Source organism: Magnolia sinica, chromosome 11 (assembly GCF_029962835.1).
Source record: "Magnolia sinica isolate HGM2019 chromosome 11, MsV1, whole genome shotgun sequence".
In the NCBI taxonomy this organism is placed as follows: Eukaryota; Viridiplantae; Streptophyta; class Magnoliopsida; order Magnoliales; family Magnoliaceae; genus Magnolia; species Magnolia sinica.
Genome location: NC_080583.1, coordinates 6,822,327 through 6,840,463, shown reverse-complemented (window position 1 = coordinate 6,840,463; position 18,137 = coordinate 6,822,327). Strand labels below are relative to the sequence as shown.

Below are 18,137 nucleotides of genomic sequence, written 5' to 3'. Positions count from 1 at the left end.
CCCGTATGAGAAGTTCACACTGATAAAAGGAAATTTTCCATCGGACTACTAGCATGGAAACATGGACGGTTCAGATCAACGGTCCAATGATCAATACGAACGGTCCATTATGATTAACTTCTTGTGACATTTATCCCTAAGAACTAAGATTTTGGTAACCATAACCGTCTAAAAAGAGGGCGGTGTTTAGAAGGCTATCGTCCTCCAATCAGAATGAGTGTTTTTGGTGGCCGTCCATGAAAAGTGCGCAAATCACATGGATTTGATGGTTAGGATTGGCTGGAATGGTCCCAATGTTGATTCAACTTGCTATAAGCGATCTCGATCGTCCATTTTGTTCAGATGGCATGTGAATTTAGTATGGTGGTTACTGAGCCATCCAAATTGATTGATTAGGTCGTCCATATCTTATGGTGAATAAATTTATTTATTTTTTTAAAAGGGCTGGGCCTAGGGTTGTCAGTGGCCCAGAATTTCAAATGTTTGGGCTGGGCCCGCTGGTAGCTTTATTCAATATTTGAAGTTTGCCAGACGTGGTCCGGCGGGGCCGATTAATTTACAGCCCTACCGTATGGCATAACATGAATAGTTTTTTTTTTTTCCCTGTACATGCGCTCGCTTGGGGAACGTGTTTCAGATCAAAGCCGTCCATTGAGTGGAAGACTACGTTTAAAAAATATAAATACCGCAGTCCGAAAATCAGGCCATTCCTCTCGTCCAACAGGCCATCATGGCAGAAATGGACGCATGGATTAAGGAAACTTTGTTAAATATTTTTTCGCCGTCCATTGGTTTATGTATGTCATCCAATCCGTCCAATAGGGTCGCACCACCATGAAAATGAGATGGCCAAAAATTAGGCCAATCCAATCATTACGTGGGCCACAAGGATAGAAAATAATGGACAACCACCAAATTCCAAATTGTGGCAGCTCACTTGATGGTTGGATCGGCATGATATCTAGGGCGTCCTGTTTCCATTGCAGGATGACCCTGTTAAACCGCTTGGATGCCATACATACAGTGCAATGGACCCACACACCCCAACTAGTTGTAGCTGAGATTTCCCCACCGTACAGATTACAAAAATGTGGTGGGCCCCATCTGGTTGGGCTGAGCTTAAGCCAAGGTTTTACTATTGATCTTGGACAGACAGCCTACCTGTGGACAGCCCTGTGTTCTACTAGGAATGAGTGATGGGCTGATGGCCCAAAATGGCCCGGGCCTCACCCAAGACGGTACAGCCCTTACCATGGGACCCACCTTGATGCATGCATTCTATATCCATGCCATCCATCCGTTTTTCCAGATCATTTTATGCCATGAGCCCAAAAATGATCAGATCCAATTCTCAGGTTGACCATACCATAGAAACAGTGGTGATTAACCATTAATGGGCCACAAGTTTTGGATCAAGATAATATTTGTTTTTTTTCTTTCCTTCATCCGGGTTTAATGGACCTTAATAACAGGTTGGATGGCAAATAAACATTACGGTGGGCCCTAGGAAGTTTTTAATGGTAGCGCGTACATCACCGCTGTTTCCCATAGCGTGTTCCACCTGATGAGATGGACGCCATATATAAAGGTGGACCCTACGCTAAGGGCCGCACATAATCCGCTCTCCAAAATCTGAAGGCTTAGGCAATGCTAAAAATTATATAACTTTGAAAATAAAATAAAATAAAAAACTGGGCCGCACCTGATGTAGCAACAGAGTATTTATTTTGTAAATTGTAATACAGCCCAACAACAAAAGGAAAATAAAAACAATCAAAGGATCTGTTTCTCTAATCAATGGGTGACAGTTTCTAACTTCACCCATATCTGTGACCGCTTGCATTCAAATGCCGAGCTCCTCCAAATAAAACTCATATTCACTAGTGGTTTTTCACCTTATGATGAAGTTCTTCGGCTAAATCCTACCATCAATGAAGATAATTCTATCAATAAAGGGCCCCACTAAACATGCATTGATGAAATAGCGGACAAGATTTCATTGGCCCGTGGATCACTGCTCTCTAGGCAAACGCCTTGAGGGTCTTCTCTAACCAGCATGGGCAAAACACCGAGCGAACTCCAAGCTTTCATTACATTGCTGCTGGATTCTCCTAAGGTGATAGTGAAAATAGAGTCGAAGCCGCCAGCTCCAGGAACTCCAGCTAGTAGAACTCCCTCCAAATTCATCGTGGCGTCCAGAAGCTGAGTCTGTGATTCAGGCTCTATCTGCAAGGTTTTGAAAACAGAAAGGTGATGAGATTTAGATAAGCAGTAGCAGAGATACGAATTTGTGACTGCTTATACATATCTAAATACATTGAATATTTAAATTCATAGAAAGTCAGGTTTGTAATAAAATCCAAAAAGAAAGTTTTTAATGCTTATACATATCTAAATACATTGAATATTTCTTACTATTCCTACAAGACTTAATTTATATTTCATGACCACTGAGTCAGAGTTGGGTCAAACCCGAATGAATATCAAGTTGAGTTTTTGGGTTTTTAAATTATGTCATGGACCATAACAAAGGCATACAACATCACAAGAGCCATGATCAGGCAAAACTGACACACTCCAATCAATTCCTATCTGCATCTGTGTGACAAGGAGTGCACTTCTTTGAAATTGTACTGAGATGAAATGTGTCTGTGTCCGTGTTCATGTTTCTAACATCCTTGGACATGGTTTTCCATTTCTTTCCCAACTTTAATAGGGTCAAACAGCCAAAAAAGAGGGGGGAAAAAAGAAGGAAAACAAAAGCAGAGAAAACAAAAACAAAGCAACAAACATAGGAATGAATTTTGCAATATCAAATGCAGATGTATTCGGGAGGCAGGTAAAGGAATTTGTAATCACTGCACTTTTTCATGGCATTATCGTGAAAATCTCAAATCCAAATAGCAACATCAATGCATTTCAGTAATGATTTGATATTCATGAAAAAATGGCATTGTTATGATTTTACTGCCCCCCTCTTTTCCTTTTCTGCTTAGTATTTGTTGGATTATATTCCTTCACTCCCCCATTTTTGCTTGGCGGGTTGCCTAATAAAAATTCTTATTGTTTCTCAGAGAAAAAAAAAAAAAACATAGGAATCAGTAGTCAAATGCAGATGTTGTCAAGAGATAACATAATTTGTAATCATTGCACATTTCCTTTACATTACTGTGGTAATTGGCGAAACAAACAAGCCTCAAGTAAATCTTTGCTTTTCACTGCGGGGCCCAAATCTAACACGAGCATATGACACTCTTTCATTGGGCCATGTCAGGGCTGCAGGAAGATTTCCACATCCCCCGTTGCAGATCTGCATCAACTAACTTCTGGGAAGGGTCTTCTAAACGTGGATTCATAGATTGGATGTCTCATAAACTCTCCAAGTATGGCCACTTACGAATGAACGAATGTGCCAAGCACAAGTTACCTAATTGAGTTTTGTTAGGGTTCCAAAACATGTAAAAGTCTATTTAAAGTGAAATGCATTATACATTGCTCCATTTAAGAGATTGAATAGTGCACTTGCATTTTTAGTTTGCACAAGTGGGACCCATATTTAACTAAACCAAAACGTTGTATGATGGGATTCACCGTTGATGGCCCATAGACCAAAAGTAAACCGTGCTGGAAGGTCCTAACAATAGAATATCTGGACTTTTTATTGGTTGAATGGGGATAGTTTTGTTTCTTTCTTTGGAGCATGATCTTTTCTTGTTTTGATTATTTTATTATCCAAAATGTTACATTACCATGCTTTTTTTAAAATGTTTTTGAAGGAAAAAAACAGTTTTTTTTTTTTTTTGAAAATTTCAAATCATAAATGGAACTCAATACCCTAATGGGTAGCCAACATCCTAACGGGTAGCAATTTCAGGTCCAACATAGGTATGGGTGCAGTACCTATTGGCCCTTGGCGGGTATGGGTGTCCCCATACCCAACCCGAACTTTAGCTCATTGACACCCCATGCATGCTCCTCTTTGCCAAATTAGGAGTTAATTGATACTCTGCCAGAGTATGTTGGTTGACACACACACCAAAAAAAAAACATTACATTAACTCAAATTAAACCATCCAAATTGCAGGACCCACTGTGGATAGGTCATCACCCCAAAATCAGATCAAATTGAGTGATATTAAACTCCGATTAATGGCCAGTTGTCTGTTGAATTCAGACCATTGACTATTTTCATTTCAACTGGCCGGTAAATGTCCACCAACTGGCCAGTCAAAATAGAGTAAATGTAAACTTGGGTTTATAACCCATCTAAATTAGGGCGCCCAAGTTGGACAGTTCAATTTAGGTTATGGTGCGGCTTACATCAACTAACACAAAGAAGATACAGTTCATCATCAAACTCTGCTAGAGTGTCAAAGTAATTATCCTGTTTACACCAAAATCAACGTTCAATATGTATAAAGTGCTGTCAAACCTTCAAAAATAACCACAAAATGCCTCAAAAGGCCATGGTCATCTTGAGAATCAGCCACCTCTTCCAAGATAAAATTAGCAATTTTAAGAAAAAAGTTCCCAAAGGTAGCTGAAAACAGATGTGAATGATCTGAGGCCTCCAAGCCTTAACAGCTCCAAGAAAGAGAGAGGGAAAAAGATGGTGCAGACCATAAATCCACGCATGGCTTGTCTTGCAAGCAATGGGCCGGACCCAAACAGCAGAATATATGGAAGTTTGGTCACCCATAATAAATGTCCTATTCTATGGCTCCTATCATAAATATGGAAGAATCACATACCGGAATGCCTGCTGCCTGGCCCATCTGTTGCATATGAAATCTGATCTCGAGCATAGCATCTCTTGCACCAAGTAATGATTTTATAACTGCTTCCTGGCATGGGTCCGCAGCTTGCTCCAGCCACTGTACAGATGTTACAGATCAAACATCAGGTAGAACAACATGGAAATTAGATTTAAAGTAAAGATCGAAGTAAATTAAGAAAAAACTCCTGTAAATTGCAAAGTAAAAACAAGGAATCTCGAAACAGAACAAAGCTACTCAGCCCATCTATCGTAATAATGATTGCATCTGTTGATAAAGGCAGGATGGAGCTAACCATGAGAGATGGAACCATGCCATGAACTGGGAAGATTTGGACCAAATTCTCCAATCAAAGTTTTTTTTTTTTTTTTTTTTTGAATTATTAAACTATCCATAATTGTATACCCAAAATGGAGTTTTGTGTGCGGAAAAAATTGCTATGTGAAAAATCAATTTGCTCCAAAATGTAATTCATACAAATTTGAAATTTCTCATGACTCTTACATAACGGGAAAAAGCGGCAGCTAATGGGAATCTTAGTGTTACTAGACTGGCATTTGTCACTTTCTTTTGCTTAAATTATCAGTGACTTGCTTGTCATGATCGTGGTGAATGTATACAAGATCTGCAACTATCATAAGGTAGGCTCCACCTTTGATTGGCTGTACCCCAAAAACACACTGGTCTGACAATCCTAACTGTTCCATTGGAGGACTTTGGGAATGAAAATAGATGGTTAGAACAAAGTCAACAGAAGTTTCTTTGACAGTCCATCTGTTTTCTAAAAAGATCATCCAATGTAAAGGTTAGCACTGTCCGATCAGTGTGGATTAGTGATATGGCCCATTGGAGGTAAGGCCTAGATGGTGATCTGCTTAGACCTGGTAGATAAGCTGCATAGCTGATAAACCAAAGAAAGTGAAAACATTCTAGGCTTGGTCTATGAGCTTTGTACAAAGGTGACTACAACAAGCTTGACTGCAGGCAAGCTTGAGGTCTCCATAAATCACGCTTGAATGTGCAAACCAGGCACTTGGTCCTTGCATAAGTATCTTATTTTAACCCCCAATCAAAAGAAATGCTATGTATGTGGATAACTTTCAGAAAATATTCTTCAATGGAAAGCTCAAACTACTTAAAACCCAACAATCTTTTGGTGAGCGTCTGCCATGGCTGCTTCTGGAGCCTGGGTAAAGCAGAAGGCTAATGTCCGTCAAGCAGCCGGTCATAAACTTTTGCAAATCTACCACAAACTCCAAATTGCTAGGAGACGCTAAGAGGAAGGTGGTGGTGGAGGTGGTGATGTTATATTTTGAAAATTAATGGTATTGGATTCATGTAATAAAAGCATTGAGCCACAGACTCTTGATGAGATTGTCTAAAGAAAAACAACCATTTCTTTTTTGAAGACCAAAAAAAAAAAATGTAACTACAAAACTTGCTTGTGTCAGATACTCGAACATTGCAAGCTGCCAAAATATTAATACAAGATAGCTACAGCCTGCATCCTCCTAGTCCAAAAGGAATACAGAGAAACTTTTATTTCTACTTCCTTGGATATAGAGCTGATAGATGGCAGATTACCTTTTCGTATCTGTGATTACTGCAGTTCCCAATGACAAGTTTGTATGTCTCGAAGTTCCCATGTGCAAATTTACTCAAGGATTTCAGTTGCATTTCAAGCAATGAATTTGCTTCTGCCAATCTTCTCCATGTTTCTAGGGATTTTTTAGGATCAGATTTTTGCCACTGCTTCACAGCACCTACCATTGATGGTGTAGATGATCCTCCAGTTCCAGGTTCCCCTAATAGCTGACAGAAAATGTAATGTTACTAATTTGATTTTCCTCCACCTTTCATCTTAATAACACAGTTATACATTTTATTTTTAAAAAAAAAAAGAAGAAGAAGAAGAAGAAGAAGCAGATGAAGGATACTTTGCTGCCTTGTATTGACTGCATAAATTATCATTTTGACTAAGGAAGATTGCAAGAATGCCATGACATTCCGTATATATGGCCATGTCCCATCAAATGATCCATTTCACCATCATGAGCAGCAGTACGTTTCCAAGCAACATTTACGATCTCGAAATCACATGCTTAAGTCATAGTAACATTGGAGAAGCTTTTGACATATCCCAATAACTTAGTCATCAATGGGCCATGTGAGAAACTGAGAGACCCACCAGTGTCATCAACGGTGGTAATGAAAACTGAATCTTCTCGTGATCCCACTTTTCTTCCAGGATATGAGTAATGACTCCTTCTAGTGGTTGTCCCTTCACTGCAGCCTGTAGTTCAGCAGCAAAAGAATTATAAAAATTCCAGAAATTTCCTCCAAATTTTATTAGTAATAGTTGTACGGGTCACCAAAATAACAAAGCCAGTACCATGTACTTTTGTAACCTACAGGCATGTGCAAGGTATCCGAAATAAAATAATTAAAAAGGTTGTCTAAAAACCTTTGTAACACTTCAGGTAAGAGCAATGGTATTGTAGACTTCCCCATAACCATTATAAAAACAAATCTACCAGATTATGAAAGAAGAGCTTTGCTAAGCCCAAATGCACCTCTCCTCGGACAAGTTGATATGTTGTGACATGTGCCCTCCTAGGACATGTGGGAACATCTGCGCATGCCTCAGGTGATAACCACTGCATAGATGCCCTAGCCCAAGAAATGAGGCCGATCAACTCATTAGTTGGGCAGCATGCACGAAACCATGGATGGCAAGGAGACCACGGTTTACACCACAGATATTGTTAACATGTGGCCTTTCCTTATATTCTTAATAGTACAACAGCACAAAGTCGTGCAATCAGGGTGGGCGGAGATATCATCCCCCTCCCAAGAGAGTTTTACACCAGTCAGGGCAGCGAGAGAGAGGTACCAAGACTTATGGTGACATAACCTCTTTCCCGCCAAAATGCCACTTGTGTAGGACATCAGTACCAAAAAAGCAGTAGGCACCACCTGAAAGATCAGCTGAGAATAAATCACAACATTCCATTCATCAAGTTGGCCAGACGGGTGGGATCAATGGACAACCGAACCGAAGGTCTGACTCAACATACAGGTGTGCCAACCTGGTGAACAGATCAGCCTGGTTGTTGAGAAGGGTGATCTTCATGGTGGTGCCTAAGTCGCATGTTGGCAGAAAAGATGGTACTGTGCCACATATTGAGGTACTGTTACCTATATGTGATTAAATTTAAAAAATAAAAACAATAATTTAAAAAAGGGCATCGATCCACATTCAATGTGCATGCGTGACCCCCTGATGAGGGAACTGGCCTTTATATTTGGATTAGGTCAGAGGGACCCATCTGAAGCATGTTTGGATGTTCTAATTCATGCTAGGTTGGCATGCTTAAGTGAGTGTAGAGGTAAAGCGGAATTAGCAAATTTCCACAGAACAATCAAATGGGGGAAGGTTAATCATAATACAGAGACTTCACCATCAGTCAAGAATGTCCGACAAAGCACATAATTGATGAGAACAGGAACTTGATTACTCTGCAATCTCATAGGCTGAGAATCAAGTACTCGCAAAGATATAATAGCACAGATACGTCAAACATGTGTGTGCATGTGCAAGCACCACCCACCCCAAACATGTGCGCTGTGGTTTGTGTAGAGAGAGAGAGAGAGACCTGAGCAGAAGAGAGAACTGCAGGAGAAAAACGAATATAGCGTTGACTTCCATACACAGCGGCACTGACATCAAAGCCACTGCCCACTTTCCCTTGTGCTATACAATGAGCAGTTTGAGCTACAACATGCACCAAATCAAGATCTGAACTGGACAATGTTTCATGCAGATTCTTAGCTGTAGATGAGAGATTAACAACTCCAAGGTAATGAAGTACAGATGCAACCACTGCCGTGGTCATTGCTGCCGACGAGCCAAGTCCAGTTTTTGCAACCTCCGGTTTGCATTTCTCTCCAGTAATTGCTCCAGTGGACCCCCCGATGTTAAAGGTAATTGATGAGAAGGGTGGAATTGAAGCCAACACATCTGGTGCCAAAGGAAGTCCATGTGCTTCAATCTAACAAGTAGAAGTTGCACATTTAAATCATCAATTTGTCAGGTGCTGCACAGCAAGTCAAACAATGGGACTAACATCTAATGAATATAAACAACAAAAACAAAGACAGCTAAATAATCACAAGTAAATAAAACCACTGGTGTCATCTGCCAACATAATTTCTATTGGCCTGTTTAACTAACAACATGGTTGGACTTCATATATTTGTAGCTAAAAAATCACAAGCAAATAAAAACCACTGGAGTCATCAGCTAACATGTCTTCTATTGGACTTTTTAACTAACAACGTGGTTGGACTTCATATTTTCTAACTTCTTTTTGTTGTATTTTCACTTCATTTCAAGCAATCCAAGCCCCGATTTTTTATGGGTCATTGCATGATGGTAATGAAGCAACTCTTATCTCAGAAATGTTTCACGGGCTTTTTATGCTTTACGGTATTCGCATTCAAAAGGAAATGGAGAACGCAAAAAAAAATAAAATGAAAAAGAGTTAATGAATGTCAAGAGGATAAACTGACACATTCAACAAAAATCGGCAGACCCACCTGATTCCGGTATGAGTAGAAATCATTGCAGCCTAAGACTGTGATATCAAGACCTGCATGACTAATACATGTAAAACTAAGATTCTTGAATCCAACAAATGCTTTGCCTTTAAATCACAAAGATAATAACAATATTATTCGAAGAGAAATGCTCCAGTGCTCTCAAAGAACTATAAGTTATAGTGCTTCTAGTTGCATCAGTTCATTTGGGCAGTCCACTTGGATAGTCCAGAACACATTTCACAGGTATCATTAAAAAAATATTACTGATTGGATGATCCAATCCATCTTTGATTCGGCCTTATTTTCCTTATGCATCCACTTTTGAAGCCATGGATGGGATGGTTACAATTGCCAAACAAAGGTGATTCTTTAGAATCATACAGGCCCTAACAAATCGATGGATCAAATTGCTGATTGGACCTACTTTTGTGTAAATTATCTTGACAGTCTATATTAAAAGACCATTGATCAAATGGTTCATATTTTTCAGATTGGTGTGATGTTTGCATGGTAGCCCATGAGATGTGTGCTGAACCTAATGAACAGTCTATCAATGGATTGGACTAATTGTCCCAGTGCAACTAGGAGCATTATAACTTATTGCTCTGAGAGCACTGGAGCATCTCTCTTTTTGAAAGATAAATAATAACAATAATAATCATAAACCAAAAAAGGAACCAACAAAATATTTCTGGTGACATTACCTTGCACTAATAGTTTCTGTAACCCATCCTTCTTGCCCTTGTCAATGTATATTGAGTATGCAGCTGCTACAGAATATTGCACTGCTTGTTCCACAAAAGGGTTGCTAGAGTCCCTGAAATCTTATGCCAATAGCAATACTATGACTTTAGAATAAAAGAGGAGCAAAAATCACATTGCTTCTGTGTGTTAAATACAAAAAGAAGAAGAAGAAGAAAAGAAAGAACGAAAGAAAAAAATAGCTATAAATTGCTTTCTTCTGATGTGTGGTGAAGTCCTGAATTTGGACGGTCATGCAGATAAAAAGCATATGATGTGTATACCTTGATATTCATCCCACCAAATATATATAACCCTGTATTTACCAGCTAATGCAAACAACATGGAACACTTAGCTTTGGAGCGCCCTTCAGGCAGTTGATTGAGAGTGATTTTCTTCTCTTTCTTTCTCCTCCTCCTCCTCCTTTTCTTTTCTTTTTTTTTTTTCTTTTTGATTGTGTGTGTGTAACAATGACTAAGGTTATTTTCTGATGTTGGCACTTTGAATTTAGGGAGACTGCATGGATTGCAAAAACATCTCTCAAAAATAAAGGATTGCAAAACATGTTTCTCTTTTCCAAAATAAAACAACAAATTGTATAAATACATCTGATTCAGGGACGGTGTGGGATATTAGATGCTACAGGAACCTCGTCAATAAGGAGGTTTCTGAATATGTTGCTCTTCTCAATCAATTATCTTCGGTCACCCCGATCCAATCTGAGCAGGACAAAACTATCTGGATGAGAGACAAATCTTCCAATTTTTCAGTCAAATCTCTCTACTCTGTTCTCTCGCCCCATCCCCTCACCTGCCCTTTTGTCTGGAAGTACCCGGTCCCTCCTAAGTACTTATGTTTTGGCTGGTTGGGGTCTAAAAATCGGATCCTCACTATAGACAATCTCAAGAAGAAAGGGTTGCAGCTTGTTAACATTTGTCTTTGCTGTATGGAGAGCAATGAATCTGTGGACCACCTCTTCGTCCATTGTCCCTTTATTACGCAAATTCGTCAGGACTTTTTTTCCCGGTTCAACGTCAGCGGATGCGTTCCTGCTTCTGCTTATTCTATGTTGGCCTATTGGCACGGCTTCAAGTTGGACAAGGTTAAATCCAAGGTGTGGAAAATGGCTATTCTGGCTATTTGGTGGGCGATTTGGAAAGAAAGGAACAACAGATGCTTCAACAACTCTCATTCTACTCCTCACGATGTGGGTTCAAGGGCTAAAAGATTAATTATTGAATGGGCCGCCAATGTTTCTTGTCTTAGGGACTTTAATTTCCTCTTTTTAGGCTTGTAATTTTGCGCTTCTGCTATCTCAGCAGCTGCTCTCTGTATTTTCCTCTCTTCGTTTTTAATATATTCTCCCGTTATCTTTTTTAAAAAAAAAAATTGTACAAATACATCTTTGTTTCTTTTGAAAAGCAGATGATTTTTTTCTTCAAGTAGAATAAAACAAATAGAAATAGCCAGCTGCAAGTGACCCTCTCGTCACTCTGCAGCCAAGCAAACGGAGAAAAGCAAAAGATTAACACAAACATAAGGGGACCCCAAGGACCCCTCCCCCACGAAAAATAACAAGCCACTACAAACTTTCCCAATCTCCCAAAAAGGACTGCCATCAAGCACCCACGAAATTCTGGACCAAGCAACATCCAGTTTGAAATCATGACCAGAATTATTCTCTTTAAGGATTCTAGTGGCGACGCACTGCTTCATTCTCAAAGATTCTTCTGTTTCTCCTTCCACACTCCCCAAATAATCCCAAAGAATAATATGTCCCACATTATCATCATTTGGCCTTTAAATGGCCCACGCCTCCAAGCCATGATCAAATCGCCAATGAACATATCAAGAGACCACGTAATCCCAAGTCGAGCTGGGAAAAGATTTTCAGACTTGAACTGCTACCTCACAGAGGATGAAAAGGTGATCAACCAACGCTTCTTTTCTCCTACTCATATGACACCAATGTCTGGGAAAGCCACTCCTCTCTCCTACAAATACAAGCTCATCCAATAGCATGGTTCTATTTATATCATAGTTTCTTCAAGAATAACTCGGCCAAGTTTAATATGATGATGATGATGACAACAATGAAGAGAATTTGCTTCAAGAATGGTCCTAGAGAACCTATGAAAAAAGAACCAAAAAGAAGAAGAAAAAAGTCGATTGCATCCTATAGAATTCTTTTAGAAATCCAGAGGAGAATAACTTTTGATTGGACTAATACTCCAAGTCATGGTGTGCCGTAAAGGCCGTTGCGTAAAGGTAACGGTGGCAACTGCTACACATTACGGGACAGATACAGGTTTTTCAGGAGTTTTTTCAATAAATAATTATTAAGAGAGAGAGAGAGAGAGAGAGAGAGAGAGAGAGACCGTAATGGCCGTTACGGGGCCATAACAGCCGTTATGGCCTGTATCGTAAAGGTAACGGTGGTAGCCATTGCAGCCACCTTTACCCTTACGGAACACCTTGCTCCAAGTAGGATATAAAGTTCTGACAACAACCTACAATACATGCTCCTGTTTGTTAGATGAGCCGGTAGAGACAATGTAGTGTGCATGTGTGTGTGCATGTGTGTGTGTGTGTGTGTGTGTGAGTGATCTGGGGTTCAATCCCTGGTAGTGTCACCTTTCAAAAAAAAAACCTACAATACAAATTCTGCACAAAGGAATACAATTTTACTTAATATTACAAAAAACAAAGTGGTGCTTGACACTTGAACCTTAATAAGAGACTCCATTCAATAACAGAAGTGAACTTAATATGCAAGCACTGGATTCAGGAAAGAGCAGCTTGCGTTGTGAGTAATACATGTTCCAGCTCTAAAGGTTATCAAAAATAACTTGTCATGCCATGACCAAAATACTCATGTTGACATGCCTCCATATGCATTTATGTTGTGCCAAATGCACAAAACGTGTAAGTACCATGTACTTCCACACACAGTCATACATATATGTGTGGAAGACATGCACACAAATATGTGTGTGTACATAAAGATGCTTATGAACATGTATACATGAGGAACTAAGAAAATAGAAGAATTCAATTGCAATGCACTGCAAACCAATAAAAACTTGCCTCGAAGAGGTACATTGGAGGGTTGAATTCTTAAGGGACAACTTGTATGTGATCTCCCTAGAAAGCTGAGGAGATGATAATTTCACGTCTGCCCAAGCCTGAGCAATAAAAAGAAAACACATTGAATTCAACACTTCAACAAAAATCCACAAAGTCCATATCCTAATAATTCAAATTTCATTAAAAATAAATTCATCCAATTTAAGCAAACAAAGAGATAATAATGAAACAAAGATGTTTGGTGTTGCTAAGGTCACATGCACCTCCACACATGGAGAGATGTGCCAACCTGGCATGTGTGAGGGCATCCATGAATAACGTCAGGTGGGCCCTGTTAGAGATTACCTGGGCCAAGAATAGGCCGGCCAGTCCACTCGTTAGGCAGGCTACACATGCACATTAAATGTGGACCCTTGGCAAAAAAAATTTGAACCACCGTAATTTTGTATGCATGGGTCCCACGCATCCACAACTGGACTGAGCAAAGCTCTCGAAATGCTTCACACATTGTAATTGCCAAAGTGGTATGTAAATGTTGATTTTGCATGGCCTCCAAAACTGATGATCCATTGAATTCGTAAGGTAGAGAAACAAACTAACAGAAAAGAAAAGAAATTTGAACAAAAGCACATACCCATGCCCAGCTATTGGGATCAATAGCTTCATATAACGGCCTAACGATCGCATAAAAACGAGCTGTCGTGCTAAGAACAATTCCTGCATTTGGTCTCTCTAAAATCAGGTACCCACCAGTCAACAAAACCTTCCCAGGTGCAGACACAACTCTGCAACAACATACAAATCTGCACGTTTAAAATGGAAAAAACCAATAATAATAATAAAAAATCATAGAAAACCACGCAAATTGAAGATGAACTCACACTTCTGCCATCAACTCCTTTTACCAGTCCCAACTGTATGATCAAATATCCATCAACTTATTGGTTGAAAAAGAATTAGATGCATTTGAATAAATAAAAAAATGAAGTTCATAGTTCCACTCAACAAGAGTAATTTGTTCACTACAAAGATTGTAAAGCTAACTATAGAAAAAAAAAATTTTGAAGTTCATAGTTCCACTCAACAAGAGTAATTTGTTCACTACAAAGATTGTAAAGCTAACTATAGAAAAAAATTACAAAAAAAAAAAAACCCTTACTAAGACTAATTTTTCCTTGCAAGCTGAAAACAAATCAAGTTTTTAAAAAGTAAAAAAGAAAAAGAAATAAATGGAACCATCGGTCCCATCAGATTGATCATCAGACCATGGATTTAGTCCAGATCATCAATTAAGACAATTTGAACAGGTGGATTCTTCGAATCTTGAAAAATCGACTTGTCTGGTGATCCTATCATGGATGGGCCGTCACCCAAAGATCTCCTCGAAAGGACAATCCTATCCTTTCCATCTCCGTCTCCCAATAGACTGTTATTACCGAAGGTCCTGTAATTCTTCCTGTATCTGGTGCTAGAACAGTACATTTCCTAACTATTCTTATGCCAGAAGTAAAAGAAAACGAAGCATGCATTAAAAAGATATGGTGTCGATTCCCAACTAAAATTTCATGGATTTTTGAAGAAAATCTCCAGAAATTTCGATTTTCAGAATGCATGGAAAATAAAAACAGAGAGAGAAGAGGAATAAGATCTCGAACCGTTTTACTGAGCTCTTTTCGCGCCTTTTTTCGATCCGCCAACGATCCTATGGAAATGTATGGATGCTGCGCGAAGTGATTATCCAGCTGCGGAGGACAGTGGACTCTTATGAGGGGAGTCAGAGTCACGTGATGCGCATGATCTGAATCCCTTGCCTTTGAAATACCTAGATTCCGAATCTGTTTGGCAGCTTGTAGTTAAACGGACTGAAATCCAAAAATACCATGCATTGAAACGTAGTATATTTAATTTTATTACTAAATCAACTTTAATATTCTTAGGGCATGTTTTGGAGCGTGGATTTAGAACCCACTCGATTAGAACAGCCAGGATTTGAAACCCCTAGATTTAAAATCCTCCCTGTGTGTTTGGCATCCTGGAGTGTGAATCATGATATATTTAAGGATTTTGACTGTACTAACCTCAAAGTTAGGGCAAATTACCTAGAAAGTTACCATGTTCCATATATCTCAAGAGCAGCCTTCCGACAAGCTTCCGAAAATTACTTAGACCAAAATGTCATTGTCCTTGTTTTAGTAGTGGTACGGTTTTCTATAAAATAAGAAGTTGCATCGTATTTAATACCAATAACGTAATGTCTATGGAACCCTTTTTTGCGCGTGAGCAAGGACCAAACTCGTGGGGCCCACATTGATGTATGTGTATAATCTATGTCACTCATCCTTTTTGTCGTGTCATTTTAGGGTTAAGGCCCAAATATCAGCATGATCTAGAGTTCGTGTGGGCCACATAATAGAAAATAATTGTGACAATGGAACTCACTGTTGAAACTTTCTAGGCTCACAGTGATATTTGTTATAAATGAACACTGCTAAAGTCAGGACTTTTTGGGCCCAGGCGAGCTGGCTAACAAGGTGGACAAAAACGGATCACCCCATTGTGGATCTTAGGCTATTGTACCAATAGTTATCCTGTCATTTGGTAGTAAAGGAAGTTAACATGTAACAACCGCGACCCATATAACATGAGAACTGCGACCCATATAACACAAGAACCACAACCCATATGGGCCCACATTGAAGTATGTGTATAATCAATGTTGCTCATCCTTTTGCCATGTCATTTAAGGGATACGATCTATATAACATGACAACCACGACCCATTTCACATACAAACCACGACTTATGTTAATAATTATGATCCGTGACAACCATGACTCATTTAACATGACAACCATGACCCGTGAAAATTACAACTCATATAACATAACAATCACGACTCCATGAGAAACCACGACCCATATAAACAAGACATTCTTAACAGAGTTTTTCAACTCGTTGAGTACTCGTTGAAGAAAACTGTTACTCGTATTGTATTGTAATTATGGTCGTGGTTGTTACGTTATATGGGTTGCGGTTGTTAGGTTATATGAGTTGTGGTTTCCCATGGAGTCGTGGTTGTTATATTATATGGGTCGTAGTTGTCTGTTATATGGGTCGTAGTTGTCATGTTATATGGGTCGTGGTTGTTATGTTATTGTAATAGTACTGAAAAACCATCAAAATATCCTATGAATCAGTCTTGTGCGGCTCTGAGCCTCTCTTCTGACAGTGACTCTATGAAAATTTTCAACAGATTTTTTCAGCTCGCTGGGTGCCCGTTGAAATTGTCGAGTTGCCGGAGTTCGAAAATTGTCTTTAGAATTTCCTATGGAGGCTGTTGATCTTCAGGAAGATCATCAACATTCTTAGGGAAAGGGTAGAGATCACCCATAAAGAAAGAACACGAGAAGGACTTAATTGCTTATTTGAATATCTCCTCCATTATTTTGATTGAAAGAGCAAAGAAATCCATAAATGCTTAAGTTGTTGCAATAAGGATTCTTGTTCGGATTGGCTTGTAAAAGTAATTTGAAACTCAAATACCACTTTTATAGGCTGGTCAACCAATGGTTAAGGCGCTGATTCCAAGTAAATCACAGGAAAGTAGCAACATTAATGCGATTTCCTGAACAATAATGTGGCGCTGATCTCGAAGGGAATGATTGTGGTATGACGAACAATGGATCGTGGTTGTCATTCACAATGGATCGTGGTTTTTATCCACGTTAGACCATGGTTGTCACCCAACGTTAGATTGTGAATCGAGGGAAAACGAGATGACAACCACAACTCGTGTATCATGAAAACCACGACCTATATCACATGAAAACCACGACCCATATACACACAAGAACCACGACCCATATCACACGAAAACCACAACCCATATAACATAAGAACCATGACCCATATAACACGAGAACCACGACCCATATAACATGAGAATCACGACTAATGTTATGTGGACATTCTCAATAGAGTTTTTCAGCTCGTTGAGTGTTTGTTAAAGAGAACTGTTCTTCATGTTATATTGTAATTATGACTGTTGTTGTCATGTTATATGGGTCGTGGTTTCTCATAGAGTCGTGGTTGTTATATTATACGGGTCATAGTTTTCATGGGTCATGGTTGTTATGTTATATGAGCCGTGGTTGTCATGTTATGCGGGTCGTGGTTGTCAGCTAATTTTCCGTGGTGTGTTCCACCTTAGATTTATATCCGTCTCATTTTCTAGGATCAAGCCCCAAAATGATTTGTAAAAAACAGATGAACGATATTTTGATCAGAGAAGTGAGAATGCAGCTTTAGAAAATGATAGTAGTTTCGAGGAGAGTCATACACCATCATTTACAACTAAAAAGAAAACACTCTTCAAGAGTAACGAGAGTGAGGAGGATAATAATATCCCCATTTGCAAACTTAAGTGGAATAAACTTGTAGAGTTGTGTGATAGTACTGAAAAACCATCAAAATTTCCTATGTATCAGTCTTGTGCAGCTCTAAGTTTCTCTTCTGGTAGTGACTGTGTTATATGAGTCGTGGTTGTTATGTTACATAGATTGTAGTTGTCATGGATCGTAGTTGTCATGTTATAAGGGTCGTGGTCGAGGGTCATGGTCATCATGTTATATGGGTCGTGGTTGTCATGTTATATGTGTTGTAGTTGTCATGGATCGTAGTTATCATGTTATGTGGGTCGTGGTTGTCATGTTATATGGGTCGCGGTTGTTGCATGTTCACCACGATCCATATAACGTGACAACTATGACCCTTACTGCATTACAACCACCTAATGCGACCTATGCTACTATACATATATCGTTTGCACGATTTTCTACGTATTTCATATACTAACTTTGATGGATAGTAAGGATCTTACAACCACGACTCTTACCACATTACAATCACGACCCTCGTGGTTCTCATGTTAT

General features: G+C 39.2%; 1 protein-coding gene across 2 annotated transcripts; it reads right to left on the bottom strand.

The window, feature by feature from the left end:
* Window positions 1-1,706: 1,706 nt before the first annotated feature.
* LOC131218691 (phosphomevalonate kinase, peroxisomal-like) lies at window positions 1,707-15,027 on the bottom strand. Of its 2 annotated transcripts, none has more exons than XM_058213389.1 (11): window positions 14,862-15,027; window positions 14,088-14,143; window positions 13,841-13,991; window positions 13,207-13,304; window positions 10,082-10,194; window positions 9,375-9,427; window positions 8,432-8,827; window positions 6,964-7,068; window positions 6,360-6,587; window positions 4,752-4,874; window positions 1,707-2,226 (listed from the first exon to the last, which is right to left on the bottom strand). In XM_058213389.1, the coding sequence occupies exons 2-11, from the start codon at window positions 14,096-14,098 to the stop codon at window positions 1,963-1,965; spliced, it is 1,542 nt and encodes a 513-aa protein (XP_058069372.1). In that variant the 5' UTR covers window positions 14,099-14,143; window positions 14,862-15,027; the 3' UTR covers window positions 1,707-1,962. The 2 variants fall into 2 exon arrangements, with proteins under 2 accessions (XP_058069372.1, XP_058069371.1); XM_058213388.1 differs by having other exon boundaries at window positions 14,088-14,120; window positions 14,862-15,026.
* Window positions 15,028-18,137: the final 3,110 nt, after the last annotated feature.

Coding starts and splice junctions, on each gene's coding strand:
- LOC131218691 (XM_058213389.1), bottom strand. Junction 13,305..13,840: donor ATCCCAATAGCTGGGCATGG/GTATGTGCTTTT, acceptor TTTATTGCTCAG/GCTTGGGCAGACGTGAAATT. Junction 4,875..6,359: donor GTAATCACAGATACGAAAAG/GTAATCTGCCAT, acceptor ACATCTGTACAG/TGGCTGGAGCAAGCTGCGGA.